Source organism: Dasypus novemcinctus, chromosome 1 (assembly GCF_030445035.2).
Source record: "Dasypus novemcinctus isolate mDasNov1 chromosome 1, mDasNov1.1.hap2, whole genome shotgun sequence".
NCBI classification, from domain to species: domain Eukaryota; kingdom Metazoa; phylum Chordata; class Mammalia; order Cingulata; family Dasypodidae; genus Dasypus; species Dasypus novemcinctus.
Window position 1 is genome coordinate 181816741 of NC_080673.1, and position 24401 is coordinate 181841141.

General features: G+C 36.0%; 1 protein-coding gene across 5 annotated transcripts in view; it reads right to left on the minus strand.

Annotated features, from left to right (window-relative positions):
- STIM2 (stromal interaction molecule 2) overlaps positions 1-24401 on the minus strand; it is a 159898-nt gene that overhangs the window by 110996 nt on the left and 24501 nt on the right. Inside the window, exon 2 of one of the 5 annotated variants that reach the window (XM_058300095.2) lies at positions 14642-14751. The exons of the other annotated variants lie outside the window; for them this stretch is intronic. Coding sequence (XP_058156078.1) covers positions 14642-14726 — 85 coding nt within the window. The 5' untranslated portion in view covers positions 14727-14751. The remainder of the gene's footprint in view (positions 1-14641; positions 14752-24401) is intronic. 5 annotated transcript variants of the gene reach the window in all.

Below are 24401 nucleotides of genomic sequence, written 5' to 3' on the forward strand. Positions count from 1 at the left end.
TGACTGCCTCTTGGAGCTCTGAATCTTTTAATCACTGATTTTGCATAAAAAGTAGCTATTAATTAATCTAGATCCAGGAAAAAGAAAGAAGTTTACCCTGATATATAGATAGGAGTTCCCCTTAATAATAGCAACATTCACCTATACTACCTTCCAAATGTTTTAAAGAGACAAAACTCAGTTCCCTTAGGTCCCTTCCCACTTTCCAGAGACATTTTTCAATTTACCCATCTTCTGATATTTCATTCCCATTTATCCCTCTCCCTACCAAAGCCCCTTGTCCCTTTAAAAATTACTTATATAATCTTCTCAAAAGAGCTTCTCTACACTGAGCCAGAAGATAATGCCTCTGCCTCAAAACTATCTTAATAAGCAGTTCATTTACTAGTACACTCCCTTATATACTTCATTTATATTTATTGTTAACCAATATCTTCTTTCAAAGTACATAAATAAATAAGAAGTATTTATACAGCTGTATTTATCTCTAAATTCACTGACAACCACATAAATTCTCCCAAATTTGTTTTATATTATAAACTCTTCGAATGCTTTCACATTTATAACTTTGCAACATCTGTTGTATGTGGGAAAATACTGTTGACTAGGTATGAAAGGAAAAGAAAGTAAACAGGACCAGGCATACATTTATTATACTGACTCCTGGATTCCAAAGATGCTATAAAAATTTTAATGAAAAATGTTTTTAACAAAAAAGAGAGGGATTTAGGAACACACATGCAGAGAATCAAGAAGAAATTCCTAACTTCTCTCCAGAGATCAGAAAAATCTTAATGACATACACAACTGAAAGCAAAGTGACCAAAATTGAGTTTAAGATTTTAAGAAGCACAGACCCTTTAGAGAGACTGCATGCTTGTGCTACTCTTTTTATTAATATGCTAATATATTGCATGCACAGATTGATGGAATAGCTTTGCTTATTTTGTTTTGTTTTGGAGAAGATAATATGATGATTCAAAGCTACAACCAAAATACAAGCTATAGTGCACCAAGATTATTAATACTATCCTACCCACATTAACAGGAGGGAAATAAAGAGAACGTTGTTATTGTGTGCTCTCTATATGCCAAGCATTGATCCAAGAGCTTTACACTGATTGTTTCACTTATCCCCCAGTTCAAGAAATTAACAACAATCATGCAAAATAAAATGAGTATCCTGAATTTACAGATGAGAAAGCTGGAAAAGTCTGGAGGGCAGGGGGAGGAACTTTAATTTTCTGCTCATTCTCACCCTACCACTTACAGTATAATCTCAAGGAAGTGATTTCATCTCTCTGTTCCTTAATTTCCTCATATGTAGAATAAGAATAATAATCTTGCAAAGTTGTTGTGGGAATTAAATGAGATCTCTACATATAAAACATCTAATAGTGTGTGCACGTATTAAGGACTCAATAAATGGTACTCAATAGATACGATCCTCTAAAGAGGTAAATGCTCAGTCGTTAATCAATAAATGGCACGGTAGAAATTCAATACTAACTCTCCTGAAAAGCAAGTCCAGTATTTCCATTGTATTTCCGTTATCTGGTAAAAAATATCACTTTTTTTAAAAATTAGACTTAACACTAAATAGCTTTTGGCTGATCCCAAAACCAAATATGCCTTAAAACAAAAGAAGAGAAAGAGTGAAGAGCATTTACATCTCCAAAGAAAAGGACAATGCTCAATTAGATAAAAGTTTTGCTATATCTTGGATTCTTTTTGTTTGTTTGTTCACACAATTACTTTAGAAAGTTAACATTTTTAAGGGGAAACAAAATCACATTTCCAACCAGGAAGAGTTCATTACCTACCAATTTGATCTCACAAAAAATATTTGTAATATCCCTTCCATGTACCGTTGTTGCATAATAAAAGCCTGAAGACTTACAAGGCTATGGCTACAATCATTGGAAAAGGTGTCTAGAGCTGGCATATGTTGTGATGTGCCGGTGGCCACAGTAGGGAAATGAGACCAGGGCCAGAGACTTCATGTTCAGTAATATTTGCAAATCAAATATTCCTAGTTGGGGATTGCCTATACAATTTACAAAGAAACAGCTGAACAATCCCTTTTCTTATGGAAATAACCTTCAAAAACAGACAGCCACTGTTTTGTTTTGTTTTGAGAAGAGGACCCTCAAAAAAATCTTTCATTAAACTTTTAAAAATTCTGCTTCCAACATCCAGGGTTCTAAAATAATATATAGTCCCAAAACTTATTGAAATCCTTATTGATAATTAAAATATCAAAGCAGAAACATAATGGGGTCTCTGAATTTTAGAATTAATATCTCCCTTGAATGTTTTTAAAATAGCCTGAGACATTCAATAACAGCAAAGAGGAACTGAACATGTCAGTACTTGATAGCATCTTGCAAAAAGTCTTCATGCAAAAAGATGAATCAGGCAAAGCTTTTGTGTAGTTTTTGAAAGAATTGTCACATAGCTGTTAGGATCATCAACCTCATTCTTAAATATAATCTCTTCTACATATTCCATTTACATAATTAATTACCATATAATTCTAACATCTATTTCTGCTTCAAAATGGGTAAGGAGAAGTGAAGGTAGTTCGGAGTTAAAGAGGTTATTGCAGATTCCTGGTATGTAGCAAACACTGTTAATAACTAGTACAGTAAACTAAAATGTTTCCCAGAATAATCTCTTTCCTCTGAAAGTGTTTACTTCCACTCTTCTTGAGGGGCTCTCTCTCTCTAAATATCAGATTTTACTTAAGATAACTCTGAGAGTAATGAAATTATTTAATCAATATACCAAAATATATGCATATAAATTAATATTGCTTCTATTTCAAGAGTTATCCTTAGGAAGGTATAAACACTACTACTTCGCCACTATCTAAAACGTATGGCACTCATGAATTACCCAAAATAACAACCCCAAAGCTTGTATACTGGTTTTCTGCATATGCTTATTTATTTATTTATTTATTTAATGGAAGAATAGCATAATTTCTTCCATTTAGGATGGATTTAAACTTTGGAAATTTCTCAGGCAATCAATCTGCAGAGTATCGTTTTTGGCCTAAAATAAAGGATTTTCATGTAGTCCCACAAACTCTGACACAAATTTCAATTTATTAATCCTCAAGCTTTTATTTTATATTCTTTGGAATATACCATTAATACGTTAATTTTTTAAATAACTGTGATCTAAGAAATGACTCTGATAATATAAGTTCCTAGAGGAACAGTATTTAAGTTTAAACTGGCCTAAAGAAAAAATATTAAAACAGTCAAATAAACCAGAGTTATTTAGCAGTTAAATGAAAATTTAATTTTCATTAAGACACCGTAATCACTTTTATTTCATAAGTTTTCCATAACATCATTTTCCCAATTGGAACTGAAACCAATGCAAATTCCTGGTTTTATTAGTTTTGTTCAGTGCTATATTCCCATCACTAAGACCACAAAGTGGCTCCTAACAAGGACTCAATAACTACTTATTGAATAAATGGATCAATATAGAAATTTAAGATTTATATTTGCCTGGCTTAATCATGGAATTTTTATTTTCATTTTAAAAGGATCAACAAAATAAAGCCAAGCCATGTGATAAAGTATACTTCAAAAGACAGCAACTATATACTTTCAATAGCTCAAGCCAAAAACTCGGGAGTCATTCCTACTACTCTTCTCACACACATTCCATATCTAACCATGAAGAAATCTCGGCTCTACCTTTAAAACATTATCCAGACTCCACCCTTCCCAGTCACCATCATATCCTGCATAGATTACTTTTCCTCACTCTTTCATATTCTTTCTACCCTCCTTTCACAGCTAAATTCCATGGTCACTCATTATAATCACTCCCCTGCACACAGCCTCAACTCCCTTTTCTTCCTCTCATTTCATCATACTTCACTGCAAAGTCATAACCTTGGTGAAATCTAATTCTCCACTTGCTCTGCACCCATACCAGTTAAACATGGCTGGAGAAACACACATAACCAGACTGAGAAGTAATGCTTTAAATTCATGAGCACAGACCTCAACTGCACCCTTAATGCTGGGCAGTCATACTAAAACTCTTGGTTGATCCTCTCTCACTCTATTTCACACTTTCTTGCTCTTCAACCCACAATGCCTCCTCCACATCCTCACTCTCAGCAATGACTTTCCTAAACTTCCCTGAAAATTTAAAGAACTTCCAAAACCTTCCATGATTCATCAAACCACCTTCTAGGGTCTACACCCTCATATTGTATCTCTTGCCTTTTGCCACAAATGAACTATACCTGATTCTATGTAATGTCAATCCCTATACTTGTAACTATATTTCATCCCATTTAGCCTCTCACAGGCATTGGCTCTGGGAGTTTCTCAACATTTTGCTCTGTAATGGCTCATTATTAGCATAAAAACATGCTTGTTTTTTTATCTCATCCTTAAAAAAACAAAAACCCCTCAACCTCATTTACTACTACCCCCATTTCTTTGCTTTCCTTTGCAGATTACCTCCTTGAAAACATTACTAATTCAGCATCTCCAATTTTTCTCCTCCCTTTCTCTCTTGAAAGCCAACTCCAATAAGGCTTTTACCCTCACCACGCCACCAAAATTGCCCTCATCAATATCACTAATAACCTCTACATTACTAAATCCTGAGGCCAATCCTTATTTTTCATCTTACATGGCCTACCAGTAAGCATATGCTCCAGTTTCCAGGACAACACATTATCCTTATCCTCCTTGCTCACTCACTGCTCCTTCTCAGTCTCCTACTATTACAAAGGGCGCAGGAAACTTTTGGTGATGGTGGTTATGTTTATTATCTTGACTGTGTTAATGGTTTCTTGGGTGTATATTTATATATATAACACTCACACATATATACATGGATAAGTGCTTAACACCAAATTGTATACTATAAATAAAAACTGCTTATTTTATGCCACTTACACCTCAATAAAAATGTTTAAAAACAGGTAACTGCCACCCTTCATGTATCATTTCCTGGTGTTCAAGATTGCTCAGAGATCATGAAAATGTTATTAAAGTTGCTTTTAGATCCTAGGATGAAAAAATCCTGTCTATTAAGAAGAGTTAGTTCCTTTCTCATAGCCTCCTTCATCCTGGACTTTAATCCTCTCCCATCCTTAAAAAACAATGTTGGCTCTATCATTTTCAATCACACAGTTATTTTCCTAACAAAAGAGACAACCAATTAAGTGAAGTTTGGCTTTCTCTTTGTTATCTATTAACATTACAGTACCAGAAATAAACCCACTGCCTTTTTTCTTCCAAACATAACACTTGAAAATTCCTTTTATTTTATTCTTTGCAAGCTTCAGCTAAGTTTGTCCTTTAGTAATATGAACATGGTTATCAGAGATCTGTGCTACTTTCTTATTTATTATCAGTTATATGTCCTATTTTCTCTCTCTTAGAAATTTACACGATGTCTGAATTAATATCTTCATATATTAGGTATTTTAATAAATACTATTAAGAAATGAATAAGTAAAATATTACTTAAAGAATTTCAGGAGAAGAAAATTAATTATATGATAAATATTCAACTTTAAAGATGTTAAAATTACCAAATCTAGAGACTCAAATAATTTATGTAAGCAAGTTCATTAAAATATTGCACAAACATTAAGCACATGTTTATATATATGCATAAATATAGGTTTGTATACATGTAAATATATGTGTATGCATGTGTATGTATATATATATAAATAAAATTATTGACTTAATGAGACTTCATGAAAATTAAATGTTCAAGGAGCCACTTGGGTTATGCCACAAACGCCTAGCCCTTAGCAGAATTCATTGGCAATTAGGGACTCATGAAGATAATGTCAGATTTGTGTTTTGTATAGAATATTCAGACAGTTGCAAAATATGGATTTAAGGACAACAGACTGGAGTCAAGGAGACAAATTGTTTTATCATCCCAAGCAAGGAGGATTTGAACTAAGGCTGTGCTAATAGAATGAGAGAGACTAAGGCAGATTACAAAAATATTTACGAAGTTTGACTAGTTCTCAGAACTCTCCCACTTTAATATTCAGCCTCCCTATTATAGAGATGTCACTATTTAGGAAAAGACTTTACTCATTATACCAAGCACTAAGAATACTTACCACTTTCCTTTATATTTCATAATTTTTTATAAAGACATATCTAGGAATATAAACTAAATTTCCAAATGATTAGGTACTAAAAACTAAAACAATTACAAACTTTTTTTTTGGCCCTCTTAGCAACAGGAAGACAGTTCTTAGAGACAATCCACCTATCACATGACGTATTGGAACACTGCAGCAGTTCCATTCCAGCTCAGGATTGAGGAAAGAACAAGACACAGGGCAGCATCAAAAAGGTAGAAATGAACCTAGGAGGACATGTTGTCAAAAAGATTGACAATTACTGCATTCTTCCTGCCTGCAGAACTCAATCAGAAATTTCTAAGAAATGATTTTGAATGATGTAGAATGGAATGAAAGAAGTCATTCACAAACCAATGCTGATCATTTTAAGTAATATTAGCTTTGCTTCCCTGAAATGTTGACTGTGTAGGTACTACACTGAGTAGTCTTAATCCCACATTTACCATAATCAATATAGATATTTAGATTCGATGTAGAGAAACAGTTTTATCACTAAAATATGTTACTTCTATCCTGAATGTAGCCATACGCCTAACAGCCTAAAAGCAAAATTCTTAGCAGATCAGCAATCTGAAGATGATCAGAACTGGACCCGGGGAACAGGTGTAGCTCAGTGGCTGAACTCCTGCTTCCCATGTATGAAGTCCCGGATCCAATCCCGGGTATCCAAAAAAAATTTCTTTTTTAATGGATCACTCTTCTAAACCCAAAACATTTAGCTTTCACTATTTTTGGTGAGGAGAAGAAATACCTGGGAACAACATCTATATATTGTATAATTATTAAAAGCTAAAATTTCCTCTTAATAGAAATATAAGTGGGTTTACTTTTTCTTATCTTAGAAGACTTTAGCTATTAACTGCTTAGGTCACTAGAGCCCCAACAAGAAAAACAAAGTAATGTCATTTGTTAACAAATCTTAAACATGATAGCTGAAAAATATTTCTGGGCTTCAATTAATCTGACTTATTTATGTTCTGAAAACTCAGCCAGCATTGGTAGTATAGTAAGAAACTGTTGTTTCTGCCCAGCATCCATTCATTTCCTCTTTTTCTAGTCATAGGGTAACTATCCCACCCTCAAACAGTCTTGGAACTGTGTTACAAGATGCCCTGTCGACCCTCCCCCACAACCCCCCACCTCCTTCCCACCCTTGGCCAACACACAAACTACACCAGTTGGAGAGGCAAGAGATGTTCTGCCTTCTCTCCTCCCTCCCCTTAAGTGCTTCGTTTTCATTCTACAAACTATCCATGCCCTTCCAATGTATGTTTTGTTTTCTTACAAAAAAAGCTTAAATTAGCCAGAATGGCTTTTTATTCCTTATAACCGAAGAACCCTAACTGACCCAGGTACCCAAAACTCGAGTTGGTCAGTACTTTCCTACTTCTAGGCCTTGCTCACACAATTATTCATATCAAGAATAAAAGAAAACCTTAAAATTAGTATCTGGGAAATATTTTCAATCAATATAAAACAGAACTTTCTTATAAAACTGTTCAGAAACAAAACATGTCCTCTTCTGAGTCAGTGAACATCTTCCAAAATTGAGGATATTCAGGAGATGGGATTATAAAGTTGGAGAGTAGTTTAAGTCATGATCTCTGAAGCATTTTCTAAGTTTAAATCTCTGTAGATAGTCAATTAGGATTTAGAGAGGCCTCTGGACGATTTTACACAACATGTACTATTAAACATGTCATGAACCATTTCAGAAAAAACAAAAAAAATGGAAAAAGGTTAAGAAAGCCCAAAAGTCTTACTGGTAATGTGAGGCTCAAATAACATTTAAAGCACCTAGAATGGGTTTGTGACACATCCAACTCCAGGGCTGACCTTCAAGAAATGATCGTTAGAAAACAGGAATGGTAATAATGGCAACAGCAACAATAAAACCAAATTTGGAAGCGGCTACAAACAATGCAAATTTGAAAAGCTTCAAAAAGAGGAGTAAATCATAGGTATAATACTAATAAAGCTTTCACTGACTTTAAGTTGCCATCAAATTTAAAATGCACTATTATTTAGTTTCTATTAACAAAAAAAACTGCCATCATTTTTAGCCCAAACTCCAATTTCAGAGAAACTGGGCTTTAAATGAAGGGAAAAACATGAAATAGAATAGATGAATTAAGTAGAAAGACTTTGTTAGCAAAGAGAACATATAATTACAGTTAGTAACAGAAATAAATCAGAACATTTAAAAGTTAATATCAGCTGTAATTAGGGCTTAATTAAAATGATTCTGGTAGAGAGAAAAGATTGAAGTATAGATTCAGGAAACAAGTAATGAGTAAGAAAACATTAATTACAGCACAAAACTGAGCTGCTTCCTTCCTCATTCCTTTCCCCAAAATGCAAACATATAATTTCTAAACGAATGGCAGTATCAATGTCCAATTAAGGAAGTGGCTGTGGCTCAATCGATTGGGTTCCTGTCTACCACATGGGAGGTGCTGGGTTCGCGTCCCAGGGCCTCCTTGTGAAGGCAAGCTGGCCATGCCTGTGAAGAGCTGACGGCCCGCACCCGCAGAGAGCTGGCACAGCAAAATGATGCAACAAAGGGAGACAAGCAACACAGAAGAACGCACAGCAAATGGACACACAGAGCAGACAGCAAGCAAGCCGTAGGGGAGGAGGGGTGGGGGTAAATAAATAAATAAATCTCTTTTTTTTAAAAAAATGCCCAATTAGTCTTCAATGGTAGAAATTTAGGAGTGACCCAGGACTTCTCCAGTCTCTCCCATATCTAAACAGTTACCAAATCAAACTCTCACCAGCGAAACCTCATTCAAATCCAGTTCCCACCTCTCCATCTCATAGCCACTGTCCTAAGAAACAACCTCATCACTTCTCCTATTGCATTCCTTTGACAGTCTCCCCCTCGGTAGTATCACCACATTACAAATAGACCCACCCCCCACTTTAAGGCCACCAGATCTTTTTAGAATACAAATCTGATCACATCATCCTCATGCTTTAAACCCTTCAGTAGCTCCTAATCCCTCAAAGGATAAAGTCCAATCTCTACAGCATGAAATACAAGGCACATTCTGATCTCTGAAGAATCACTTCACCAATGACTCACACTCCCTCTATAAAGTCTTTCTGACCTTCTTAAACAGTTAGATGTGTCCTATTCTCCACTCTTGCAATGTTTTATACGTAACTGTTATAGTTGTAACTGTTTACCTATCAACTCCATCCTTTACTAGATGATCAGTCTCTCAATGAGATAAGTAAAATTTCAGAACAAAAGCAGTAAAACACCAACTTTGGAGTCAACTTAAGTTCAAATTACAATTCTACTATTTACTAGCCATGAAATCTTCAGTAAACCTATTAACATTCTGGATCTTGGTATCCTCAGCTGTAAAATTAAGATAACAATATTCACCCTCATTTATTCCTATGAAGAATGAAACAAATATAAAGAATTTTTATATAAATGTTTACTGTACTCATAGAAATGACTATTAAAACAGAAAGATAACATATAAAAACTTAAAAAACAAAAAACAGAAAGAATACAGCCTCAGTTCTTAGAAACTTTTTATTCAAAATAACTATTGATGAATCTAGCATAGGATGGTGTTATTTCTAATAAAAATACAAGTGTGACCAAATAAGCTTAAAAAATCATTAGAGTTTAGAACTCTTATTTGTATAAAAGTTACACACAAGGGAATACTTAAGATTTCAGAAATGCCTCAGCAAACGTGTTATTTTACACAAAAGCTCTTCCTGGGTTTCTCCCTTTAACATGTCCCTATATTGTCCCATTATTTCACAAGGAGCCAATTTTCCCAAAAGAAGAAGAGTAAGAAGGGAAAGAGAGGAGATTCTCAAGTGAAATCAGACAACAGAACTGGGATTAACAGGTGAAATACGGGTTGTGCCCTATGGAGGGGAATGGGGAAGGGGAAGGGAAAAAGAATAGGAGAAGGTGGAAGGACAAGAAGGTGGAGGAGAAACAATGCTAGAGGGAAAGAGGAGCAGCTCCTAGCCTGGGATTTACTTATTCTGCTCTCTGTTCCAGTATACTACAGCAGTCAGAGAGTAAAGGCATAAGAAGCCATAAACACCATAATATATTCAACTTTCAAAGCTCAAATACTAACTTCAAGAAGAGAGAAGTTAAAGGAAACAATTTTCAGAGTATATTTAGATAGAATAAGGAATTAGGAGGAAAAATTAGATTTCAAGGAACTACCTTTCACAAACATAATTAAATTGGAAAGTTTTCATGTTAAGTACTAGGTAAAATTTACTAAAATTCTATTAAAATCATGATTTTTAAAGGAAAATTTCAATGGAAATTTTCAACTGAATTTCAAGTACGAAGTGATTCCTGCATAAGCAATCACACAGGTCCTTACTACTTACCGTATCAGATGAATTTTAATCCCTCAAAAGTATAACAAGGCTCTCTTTGTCTGAATTCTGAAAAAAAAATTCAATAACTACTTGGACAGCAGTTTTAATTACTGGCAAATTAAAGTCTTAAAATTCCTTTTCCCTTAATGTCCCATGTACTTTTCTAACTAACCTTTTGGGAATGATATACAAAACTATGTACCTGAAGAAGTCAAAGTTTCTCTCAATTACTAGGCATTTAATTTGAAGTTGGGCATAAGAGGAAAAGCCCAATGGCTTGAGAAGTAGGACACCTGGGTTGTAGATCAGCTCAGTAGGCTAGCTAATATAGGTAACTTTGAGTCTCTAACTTCAGTTTCCAATAACATGGAGGGACTGAAACAGATCTCAAAGGTTCCTTCTAGCCTTCTTTCTTTGAAACATTTGACCTACATTCAGTATCTTTAAAACCCTGCATTTACATAGTTTATGGTTTATAAAGCATTTTTCAGTTAATCTTCATGAAAACTATGTGAAGTAGATATCTGTTTTACCAGTGAGGAATTGATGCCTAGAAGTTAGAGACATAATCGAAACACTCAACTATCAGAGCCAAAACTTCTTAGAATCTAGATTACATAGATAAGAGCCCCTTAAAGATTCCTTAAAGAAATCTTAGAAACCTAAAAAGTTTAAAGCACTGATCTAAACAAATGTATTAAGGCAATATACTACATAACCTACAAAAACTTTGAAATATAGGTATTAAATGTAATGACTTACACTGACAAGGTAAGTAACATGTATCTCAGAAAATGGCATCAAAACAACCCAATTCAAATAATTCAATAAAAAAGTACAGGGGAGCAGGTGTAGCTCAGTTGGTTGAGCCCCTGCTTCCCATATACAAGGTTCTGGGTTCAATCCCTGGTACCTCCTTTAAAAAAAAAGGCATCAATCAGAGACCCGATTTTTCACTTATAACTACTAACCTCTGTCATCACGGGAAGAAACTTCTTTTACCTTAAATTCTTCGCACACAAAAATTTTTATTAAACCATCTGGGAATTTTTTCCCACAAAGAAAACTCTAAGCCCAGATGTTTCATTATTGAGTTCTATCAATATTCAGGAGAAAAGGAATTCCACTCTTACACTAACTGTTCCAAGGAGTAGAAGAAACATCCTTAATTCATTTTATGAAGTTAGTGTAACACTGACATCAAAACCAAAAAATAGTAGAAATGAAAACTATAAAGACAACCTCACTCACCAACATAAATGAACAAATCTCAATACAGCAGCAAATTAAATTCAATACAGCACAAAAAGGATCACAATATATCAAGACAAAGTTCAGTTTATTTCAGGTATAGAAGATGTTTTAACATTTAAAAAACCAATTAATATAGGGAAGTGGCTGTGGCTCAATCAATTGGGCTCCCATCTACTATATAGGAGGCCCTAGGTTCACGTCCTGGGGCCTACTTGTGAAGGCAGGCTTGCCCACATGCTGTGGAGAGCTGCCTGCCAAGTGGCAGGCACCACAAAGAGCAGACTCAGCAAGGTGATGCAACAAAAAGGGAGACAAGCAAAACGCGCAGCGAATGGACACAGAAAGCAGACAGCAAGAAAACAAGCCACAAGTTGGGGGGAGGGAGAGGAAATAAATAAAATAAAAAATAAAAAAAACAATTAATAGAATTCATGCTAGCAGATTAAAGGTAGTAGAAAAATCATATGACATAAGAACAGGTGTGGAAAAAGCACTCAAAAAATTTAACTTTAATGCAATGTAAGGGTGTATAGGAAAATAAGCGTACAGCCTTAATCTCTTTAAGAACCTATACCAAACAGACTTCATTCTTAATGGTGAAATATTGAAAGGGCCCACTCTGAAGGAAAGCACAAAATGGACACATGCTCATGGAATTCACTATTTTTACCATGTTCCCCATCATCCTGAAGCAGCTGGACTGATAGAACAGTAGAATGGCCTTTTGAAGACTCAATTAAGGCACCAACTGGGTAGCAATACATTGCAGGGCTGGGGCAGTGTTCTTCAAGAGTTGATATATGCTCTAAATCTGCATCTACTCAATGGTGCCGTTTCTCCCACTACCCGTATGCACAGATCCAGGAAACAAGAGGTGGAAATGTGAATGGCACTACTCACTATTACCCCTAGTGATCCACTAGAAAACTGTCTGCTTCCAGTCCCAGCTACCTTAAGTACTGCTGGTCTACAGGTATTATTTCCAAAAAGAACACTGCTTCCACCGGGAGACACAATGATACCAATGAACTAGAAGTTAAGCCACTGTGGGCTCCTCATGCATCTGAACCAACAGGCAGAGAAGGGAATTACTGTACTGGCGGGGTGACTGATCCTGACTATCAAGGGGAAGTAAGACTGCATTTACACAGTGGAGGAAAAAAGAGAGTTTGCCTGGAATACAGGAGATTCCCTAGGGCATGTCTACCACCATGCCCTATGATTAAAGTCAATGGAAAACTGCAACAACCCAACCCAGACAGGACTGCTAATGACCTAGAAATTCAGAAATGAAGATCTGGGCCATCCCACTAGGCAAAGACCCATGGTCAACTGAGGCACTTGCTGAAAGAAAAGGGAATATGGAATGCATAGTGAAAGAAGATAGCTATAAATACGAGCTACAACCCCATGACCAGTTATGAAAATGAGGGCAGTAATGGTTATTAATATTATTTCCCTGTTTTATGAGTATGTTTACATATATATACATACATAAAGCAAATACCTGTTTTCTTCCCTTATTTCCTCATCATATGACATAAATTTTACTACCTTCATGTCACAGCATTTAAATTATAGGATATGAAGTTTAAAAGTGAAAATTAAGAAAGACTTGTACCTAGGAAACGCATTTGGCTCAAATGATAGAGCGTCCGCCTACAATATGGAGATCCAGGGTTCACACACAGTGCTGATACACACAAGGAGTGCTGTGCCACGAAGGGGTGTCCCCTACGTAGGGGAGCCCCACATGCAAGGAATGCGCCCTGCAAGGAGAGGCGCCCTGCACGAAAAAAGCGCAGCCTGTCCAGGAGTGGCGCTGCACCCACAGAGAGATGATGCACCAAGATGATACAACAAGAGACACAGATTCCTGGTGCCACTGACAAGAATGCAAGCGGACACAGAAGAATACATAGCAAATGGACAGAGAGAGCAGACAATGGGGGGGGAGGGGAATTTTTAAAAAAAGAGAAGGACTTGTACCCTACACTCTAGGGAAAGTTAGTGTGTTTCCGGGTATATAAAGGACAGTATTTAGAATATTTGTTAGGTGAAAATGAGTCATTTTTTTATTTAGAGATACATGGTTTAAGGAGATATATATAGGTGCAAGCTGACAAGGGTGAATTGTGATGGTTAAGTTCATGTGTGAGTTTGGCTAGGTTATGGTGTCCAGATGTTTGGTCAAGCAAGCACTAGCATGATTGTTACTGTGAGCATATTTCATGGATTTAAATAATCAAAGTTGCTTGTATCTATGGCTGATTACAGCCACAAACAACTTAGGAGATTGCCTTCAACAATCAGTGTAAGGCCATAAAAGGAAAAGTAAAGATTTCAGCAGTCAGAAGGGAGAATTTCCATCTCTACTTCAGCCAGACAGCTTCTCCTAGGGAATTCACTGAAAATCTTCAGAGTTGCCTGCTTGCAACCTGCCCTACAGAATTTGAATTTGCTCATTCCCACAGTGGTGTGAGCCAATTCCTATTAAAGATCTCATAATATTAACGTTATATGTACATCTTGTCCATTCTGTTTCCCAAGAAAACCCTGACTAATAACATTTCTGTGCTTGTTTACTGTCTGTCTTATTTCACTTGAATGTAGGCTCATTGTTTTGGTCATTGCTTGAGTGCCTGGAACAATGCCTATAATAAATGCTCAGTAAATATATGTTGAATTAATATACTAGCCTTAAATTAATATTTTAAGCAATCTTTACAATATGCTGTTAGACAGTAAAAGTTTTAAGTAAGAAAATTCTATATATTTTCCTAAATCTCCTTCAAGTCATCTCACTAATTCAGTTTTGCAGTAAATCTAAAAGGAAATTAAATGTTTCACCTGTCATATTGCTCTTCTTTCCACTTAACAACAAATTATGAGCACCCATGGTCCCAACTTCTTCTCTCTCAAATGAGGGAAACATCCATCATGATCATCTTCTAAAATATCTGAGATATCCAAAAATGAAATTTGAAGCAAAGCTTATATGAAATTTTCAAAACATCATCTTACAATTCCTCAGTAATTAGGAAAAATCACCACGGCCATATGTATAAACCTGAGGTGTTAAAATTAGCTTTATTCCTATAATGCAAATGACACATGACCCTATATTTTAAGTTTCTCTGCACCCAAACTCCTTAGATTATTAAGCAGAGTAAATACAAATAAGCAATTTATCTGAAAGTTGTCATTTGGGTTTGCCTAGACAAAACACAGATCAACCTGAAAGTATAAAAATAAATCATTACAACTGAAAAAAGGTGCTGTAAATACCATATATTAAAATTCCATACACTTTACTCAAAGGAGGATCCTTCACACTACTGATACTTGTGACAACAGAAGCTTGAATACCAAACTTTCCAGCCTTAGCAGATATAAAAAAAAAATTTTATTTACAGCTGTCCAATAAAAAAACTGTGATATAATCGCATAATAATGATTCCATTTAAATAAAAATGGGGAAAATAATCTATAGTATTAAAGTCAGAATAGTGATTAGCCCTGGGCAGAGGCACTGTCAAAGGGGGCATGAGGAACTTCTGGTGTGCAGGTAATACTATATTTCTTCATCTGGGTGCTGGCTGCATGGGAATATTCCTTTTGTGAAAACAGCTAAGCTGTGTGCTGATGATTTGTGCCCTTTACTGTTAGATTAAATAAAAGTTTTATTAAAAAGTAAATATTGCAGCAGTTCAAGATCACCAGTAAGGCTCAACAGCTCTATACAAATCAAGAGTATAAGAATATCTGTTTCTGCATGTACACTAACACTAACATTGCATCTGTCAAACCACACTGGGTGCATTATAATTAAGAAGGAAGGGAAATAAATAACACATTTTAGACATAATTTGCTTCCAAAATGTTTGAAATAAAACAAGTTTTATAATTCAAAGAGGCCAAGCTCCAATTACTTAGGAAGCAAGAGAGTAGTGGTTATGGTTATGAGTCCTATTAGAATCCTACCTCTACCACTTGCCATCTCTGTGGGCTTCTGTTATCTCACCTGTAAAAGGGATCCACCCCAAAAGCTTTTGAGAACCAAATGAGCTATTTCATACAAAGTATTTAGAACACCACCTGACATGTCATAAGTACTGGATAAATGATGGCGCTTCACTCACATGGAATACTTAATCCCCCAATGATGCTAAATAAACTGGGTGTTTCTACTGTAGCCAACTGATGGGTGGGCACTGAAACACAAGGAGCCCCTTCTGAAAATAACTTGTACATTACCCTTTCTGCAAAGCAAGATCATTAACTGTAGTTTTCTTCCAGCCCCACCCCCCCACACACTTCGGCTCCCTCATCTGTTTGCTCACTGCATTAGCTAGTTGTCTGTTTTTCTTGCTCATTGTCTTTGCTCATTGTCTGCTCATTGTCTGTTAGTTTCTTCTTAGGTGGCACCAAAAACCGAACCCATGACCTCTCATGTGGGAGGCAGGCATCCAACTGCCCGAGCCACATCCACTCCCAACTGTACTTTTCTTTGTATTTTAATTTCCTAAGGTTTTCACAGTAGTACACACTCCAGTAAACCACACTCCAGCTCCATGCTGGGCTCTTTTTTAATCCTTTATTCTAAATATCTTCAAGAATTAATCACTTAAAGCAGTGCATCATCACTGGCAGCTAAAGTTAACACTTAGTAAGAGTTACTATGTGCCAAACATTGTGCTAATAAGCATTTCTCCTGTATTACTCCTGTCTTGTTCACAACATTATTGATAGATCTATTGTTCACCCTGACTAAAACGGCATAAATCCATTTTACTTCATAGCTCATTTCCTTTATTTTCTTTTTTTTATTTATTAATTTCTCACCCACCCACCCCCGCCCCAGTTGTCTGTTCTCTGTGTCTATTTGCTGCGTGTATTTCTTAGTCCGCTTCTGTTGTTGTCAGTGGCACAGGAATCTGTATTTCTTTTTGTTGCATCATCTTGTGTCAGCTCTCCCTGTGTGCGGCACCATTCTTGGGCAGGCTGCACTTTCTTTCACACTGGGTGGCTCTCCTTACAGGACGCACTCCTTGCGCACGGGGCTCCCCATGCAGGGACACCCCTGCGTGGCACGGCACTCCTTGCGTGCATCAGCACTGCGCATGGGCCAGCTCCACATGGGTCAAGGAGGCTAGGGGTTTGAACCGTGGACCTCCCATGTGGTAGATGGATGCCCTAACCTATGGGCCAAGTCCACTTCCCATCCTTTATTTTCTTCACCTTATTCTCTCACAACTCTTTACAGCTACCTCAATTATCACAATGTTTGTAATTATCTTTTTACATATCTGTTCTTCCACACTAGATTATAAATTACTCAACTCTGCATTTCCAGAGCTGGCAGAGTCTAGCCCAAGGAAAGACTCAGGAATGTTTTTAGGAACCAGTTAATTCTAAACGTGAGAGATTGCAGGTCTCATGACTGACTATTCTAGAGCAAAAACCTTGTCTTCCACAGGAATATCTAATCCCATTATTTTAATCCTACTTGAGATATTTTCTTGTTTTGTCAAAGAGGCTCACCCATTTGTAAAGTATTAATCCAGGTGACAATTTCATAATCCTATTGTTAACAATAACTTTGCAAAGAATAAAATAAACACTGAGGATCAATTTGATGGGCATACCACATGAAATTAAGTTATTAGTGTCACACCACAGCACACAACCTTGCAGAGTCATATACCTCTCTCAGCTTAGCAACAACATGTTCCAAAATCTACATGCTGCTTTTCCCCCTCAGTTACAAAAGGAATTTTGTTTGATACAGCATTAAGTCTCCTTGAAAGAAATTAATAAATGTAGCAGGAAATTTTCGTTTTAAATTAACCTTCCAAGAGACTTTCACTCCTTATTTTATTTATATAATTCTACTTCTGCTACACAGCTTTGTTACAGAGAATGTTAAAACTGCTTTGCCCACCACAATACAATTTATGGTATACTTTCAGCACCTCAGGCAATGTCTGAGGCATATACAACTCATTCCTGTGTTTATATAATATCTTCTTCCCACATACTGTGACAAAAAAACAGCTAATTTACTGAACATGAAATTATATATTATACAGTATTTTAAAAATAAAAGAACATAAAATAAGAAAAACAATAAAACAAAATATATAGTATATGTGTGCATGTTTATAATTTAATCCTTACTATGACCTTAAAAGACAGGATTTATTATCTCTTTCCCCCAAGGAAAAAACTGGGTCACAATAACTTTGAGTTAGTAAAGAGAAGACAAATAAAATGCAGGCTTATATTATTCTACAACCCAGTTCTTTCTCTAATTCCATATTATCATTCCCTCCCTGCACTCCCTCTTTCTTACTCTGCAGACTAATAGAAAATTGCTCACCAGTCCCCAAAGCAGAAGAGATACACAGTAGCCCCTGGATTTACAAGTGATAGTTCAAACTAAAAAGCTACTACATGTCACAAACCGTAGACTATACAATGAGATACCACTGATCTCACCATTTGGAGAAAAGGGTCAATATTCAAGAGGAACTTGCAACAGAAAATAAAGGCAACCAAGATTTCATGGTAATTACACCACAGAGATCTGAGTTGTTAAATTAAGAATTTCAAGAAACTAAGAATTACAAGAGGAAAAAAAATGGTGAAACTTTAATGATATCAAAAATGTGGAAAAAACAGAAGCACAACTAAGCTATCATAAAGCTCAACCCTTTTAATGATAATCACATTTTTAAGAAGAGTCACCATAATGAAATACCGTATTAGGAAACAATCAGTCTCTATCCCCTCATTAGTTTCTTAAGAGAAGAGAGATATTACCAGGGTCACTCTGATGTGGGCTATGGGTGGGAGACTCTTTGTCTCTTCAGAGATAACCTAAACTATCTGTTACTTGTGAGTGTGGGATGATGAAAGGTTGCAGTCCTGCCCTTGGTGAGCAGGAGACAGTTTAACAATGCAAGGTCTATAAACTTTAGGGGAAATGCAAAGCAAATATGGTAAAAGCTTATCGAATGCCTGAGGTCCATGCTAAAAGCTTACTAAGATGTGGAAATATATGCTAATTCAAGCGTATTGAGAACTGAAACAAAAGGACCATTTGGCCTTTCCTCTCTGTATAAAAGGGACTAAAAAATCTTGTTCAGGGCTTGGGATTCAAACAGAAAGTTCCCGAGTCTGGCCGGCCGTCAATAAACCATTTTTCCTTCTCAAAATCATTCCTGAGTCCTGGCCTCTCTATACTCAAGTAATTGAACTTCTCTCAAATTCCACAACATTTTTGGCAATCGCGGCAGGACAACAAACGAAGGCCAGAGACAGTAGCATTTTGCTGCCCCTTCCAAATCCCCGAGGAAGCCGGGAGGACTCGGGTGAACCCCAAATCTGGGCGCCCCTGGATTAAATTTAATCCAGAAAAGATGTGGGCTCCACCAGAATCTTCCCAACAAAAATCGAGGGCAATGGAAGGTCTGAAGAGAAAGATTCTGGGAACGAAAAAGAACTCCGAACATGGAAGAAGGTAAGACTCCCCGGGTGAGCACAGTCTGGAAGGCCCTAGCTTTAATTGCTAGGAAGGGGAGGCTGATCACCTCCCGAGAGAACCCTAGTAGCCCCAGAAAATTGGGGGGAAGCCATTCTCTCTAGGCTTGGGAAAAGGAGAAAAACCGGGGAAAGGCCCTGGTGTTTTGGGTTTGTCTAACTGCATGTTAGAATCTGGTACTAGTCTTATATCCACTAAAGGAGTGGAGTCTTGATTTTAATAGGAAGGGCTGTTTATAGGTTCGAGTCCTAATGTCCTGGAGAAAAACCGAGAAAAAGCCCTGGTGTTTTGGGTTTGTCTAACTGCAAGTTAGAATCTGGTACTAGTCTTATATCCACTAAAGGAGTGGAGTATTGATTTTAGTAAAAAGGTCTATTTATAGGTTCAAGTCCTAATATCCTGGAACTTGGTCTAGATTAAAAAAAACAAAACTTGGTTACAGGAAAATGGATCGGCTTTTCTGGTGGAGCTTGGTCTGGGTGTAAAGTTTAAACAGTGGGAAAAGTTTAGCTGAAATCTTTTGTTATGGTGCTAAATTGTGAATGAATTCGCTTTATACCAAATGTTAAGTGTTCTGAGGTTTGTGATGGCTGTGGGGGCAGCCATGGTGAAAATATATATAAACTTGTGGGTCAGATTAGTGACCTTTGTGCTTCTGTCTGTGTCAGCTCAATGCTAGTGTTGGAGTTGTGTCCTTATGTAAAGTAGAATTACAGCTGAGCTGAAGCCCTCCCTTGCCATTGGCAAGGGGATGAAATGATTATGGGGCAAAACTGAGGAGTCTGGATGTTTGCGGAGTCTAGATGTTTGTGCATGCTCTGCTGTCTTGTCACTGGTCTGGCCCTTTGCCAGGGCTTGGAGGCCATCTGTGTCCGCGCCATGCACCCAAGTTTGTTGGGGCTGTGCCCCAGTCAGGGTGGCTGGGTCCCCTGGAGAGTTGCTGAATTTCAGTAGGTTCTGTCTGCCCATTTTGGCCTGAAAGCTGGAAAGGGGGGAGCGGCTTGCCCCTTTCCAGTGAGTCCACACCTTCTATTCATAAACTGCATTCCTGTTTGATTGTTGTGCACCCGACTGCCTGAAGGGGGTAAAAAGCAGAATCAGAATAAATGCAGTAAAGTTCCTTCCCTAGGGTGTCAAAGCCAAAATACCTTTGCATTCTGCCCAGGTTCTTAGAAGGTATTGTAGTAACTTTAAGTAAGAGAATGTGTTCTGTGAAGGTAAAATTTGTCTTAAGAGTATAAATAATTATAAAAGTTTTACAAAGCATTGTTTAAATTAAGGTATTTAAATGGCTAATTGCAGAAAGTCATTACTTAACAAAAACTGAATTGATAATAATAATAAAAGGCAATTTTATAACAAACTTATTCAGCAGCCAGTCTCCCCTGCCAACTTGCTTCCAAAAAAACTGTTTCTGGTATTACATGCTACTAAGTATTTAAAGTGAAGAAAAGTTCATTATTTTAACAAGCTTGTTTAGTATTAATGGCAATTATATGTTGTAAGAAGTTTGCCTGGTAACTTAGTATGTGGGATATATGGAGTGTGTTTTTATTGTTAAGGAAACAGAAGATGATTTTGTCCTAAGATAAAATGATTGATTATTGGAAAGAGTAGAGTGTGGGACAAAACCTAAATGAATACTGAAAGTAGGTTTGTGGAAGGAAAATTTTTATGATTAAAATTGAGTAAGATCAATATACAAAGAAAATCTTTTATCAAAATAGCTTTTTGTGTTTTAACCTCATCATTTCCTCAGTGTTTGAAGAAGAGTCTTACTTCTTTTAAAAGAACATTTATGTTCTAGAAATCAAATCCTGAAAAGTAGCTTTTTATTTCAAACTAACTTTAAAGTAAAAGATTTATTCTTTTACTTTAAAGGAAAAATTAAAGTAATGGTTAAGTTCATTTAATATGTTATAAGTCGAATGAAAGGTATTTAAAGGTGTTATAAAATTAATAGGTTTTTAAAAAATTAATAAAAACTGTAAGAGTTAAAATCATTTATAAATGCATTTATATTATAAAGCAGTGGAAAGACAATAACTGAAATTACAGCTGGGTGAATTTAGCCTGAAACTATCATTTAAGTGTAAATTCTAAACTAACCTTTCCTTTGTTTATGGTTACTTCAAGCCTAACCTCACCCTTTGCCTTTGCCTATGGTTATTTCATAATTGAGAAGAGCTGGGACATCACTGTCTCCTCTCCTGGTATTAGTAACCCTTTCTCTCATGAATTCAAGTGTAAACTAAATAAACTGCTGCCTGATGGAATAAGGTTAAATGACCACTGGAGTTTTATTATCTCCAAAATCAAAAAGGGGGGTGGAGGGGGAGAAGTCTCCTGCCTTGACGGTCAGTGTTCCTAAGAGTGGCAATTCATGAGAAAAACCAGTCTGTCTCCCTGAGGCTTCAAATAGCCTCAGTAAATATATATAAAATTAATCTTGTTGCTTATCCAAAATTCTGCTAAATTCAAAGTAAAATATAAAGTTCTGAAACAAAAAAAAAATAGTGCTAAAGCACTGAGAACATTTTGGTTACAATCCATTAAGAAAGAAAATTCTTGTGTAAAACTGCATAGTCATAGTATAAAACTGCACAGTCATAGTGCAAATTAAGAAGAGTTTCAAGAGTCTTTGAAATGTTTTGCAGTCACACTTGTTTTGTAAGAATTAGAAGTTTAAAGTAACTAAAGTTATGTTGTGTCAAACTATTCATGTCTGCCTATTTGCTCAAATTGTTGAGGTTAAATATGCAGTTATAAGTAATATATATTTCGGGACCCCAAATTAAGCTAAACAGTATATAAAATAATGCAAATTATAAATAATATCAATGAGTTTTGTTTCTTTGTCTAACTCTTTGTGTCGGCCCATTTGCTCAGTGTATGTCTTCATACATCAGGATAATAATATCAAATTAACAAATGAAAATTCGTAAAAGAGCTCTATTCAAATTGTTAATTAAATATGCAGTTATATATGTAAATAAATATTCTTAAAGCCCAAATTAAACTAAGCAGGATGAAAAAGTCAAAGAAATCTGATTATAGAAACAATTGGGAAAGGGCCTCCTCTTTGCAAGAGCTTTAAAGGCAAAGACTAGGTGTAGCAGATTAAACCTATCTACTAGGCTAGGGAATTAAGAATCAGTTTGCCCGGTAATTTCCCAGTTTAAACCTTTTGTCAGCCATAAAATGTAAAAAAACAAAGATTAGGTTAATTTTCACATAAGAAAAATGTTGATGTAACCTGGCGGCCTGCTGCCTCAGTCTCCCACTCCCGGGTTGGATGGCAGTGGAGGAGACCAGTTTAGGCCAGTCCTATGGGCAGTGGAAGGATGCCCAAGAAGGAGCTAAGTCGGTGCCATTTCAGCACTAAATTCTATTCCTTATTTGACAAAGGGGAGCAGGTAAAAACTAAAATGGTTGGAATGTGATAGAGGAAGCAGTAAAATCACAAACTTTTGTGTGGGAAAGTTAAATCTCAGATAAGATGTAACTTCTGAAGTATCCAATCTATGGAAAAACAGAAAAAGCTTGCATGCTAGGCTTAGCGGTATAAATTGTGTCATTTTTCTTTGTTCGGGGCACCAGCCATATCTGGCTCTGCACCCCTTCTTGCAAGATTGAGAATAAATTCTTTTCTTCTCCACAATCTGGTTAGCCTTATTTTCTTCCAGAAGATTTCTTTCCAACAAAATAAAGGTAATTAGTGGCTCTATTAACAAATTTGAGTAAGTAAAGGAAAGTCCATAAAAACTATGGAGAGATCTTTCCTGGGTTATGATTTAAAAAATTAAGTAATTGTGTAATGTGTTTTAAAACCTGGTAGTCAGTATGCTTTTAAATTATTAATTTTCATAACTTAAAGAAGTTTTTAGCTTCCTGTAAGGGAAAAAGAGAACATTCCTTGCATAAACTATTATGGTTTCAATTTTATTTAACTTGAGTGTAATCTCCCATAGTTAATTTATAAACTAAATTAACATTATATATACAAAATCTTTAGAGTAATGAAAATTGTAAGTTCACACTGGTGAAATTAGGCTAAAGGAAAAAGACTGTAGATATGCTTTCTTAAATAAATAGGGTAAATTTCTTTGGTAATTGTAATTTAATAAGTTATTTAAACAAGAGGTGTCTAGTCAATGTGGTTATAGTCAATTATAAGGAGGTTGTAAAACATCTGCCAAACTGAAAATGTTTAAATAGTTCTAGTTCTAGAAGTCATTGTTAACTAAAACTTAGATTGGTATTGGTAGCAGAAATAACTTAATGACAATAAAACCTGTCTGAAGGCCACCGCAAAGTACATATTTAAGTAAATGGTAATAAAAAGTTATCCTGATTCTATTGGAAATCTTCTGTTTTCATTTTAACAATGAAAAATAATATTTTTCTTCTATTACTAAAGTACCTACTGTTATCTTCACAGTAAAATTGTGTAAGTGAACAGTCATTTGATATATGTGTTGCATTAAGTTGTTTAAAATATATATAAAAACAAGGAATAAACTTTAACATTGTCAAAGTCTTGTGCATTCAAACCAGGCCTTGAATACATTACAGGTGGCCTCTCCATGTGAGTTACTGGCTAGGCTGGTCACTGACCCCTCAATTAAAAATATTTGCTATATCAGCCTCTGGTTCTGCTCCTGAAGTCGATGGAAACTACGTTGCAGTTTCAAGCTCCTGCAGCAGCCAATAATGACTCGGTACAGCCAAGTGTACAATGGATATCGCCTCCAGACTGGCACTGTTCCATAGTGCCAGATAGCACTATACACCAGGCTAGTAGAATACTGGAAATTCTCTCTAAGATGAAGGATGCTGCGACTTGCTCACTGCGTTGAAGAACATGCTAAGTGGAGCCATGATACCAGGATACAGTAAGTGAAACTTAAACACAATTGGCATTATGGCCTGCTCTCATGGAGAGATAACATGTAAAGTATTACAAACCTGAAACTCAAAACTAATAATTGCAACTCTGAATCCTTATGCATTAAGTAATACATTAGTTAATATTAAATGCTGTACTTTTATCCTGTACTAAAT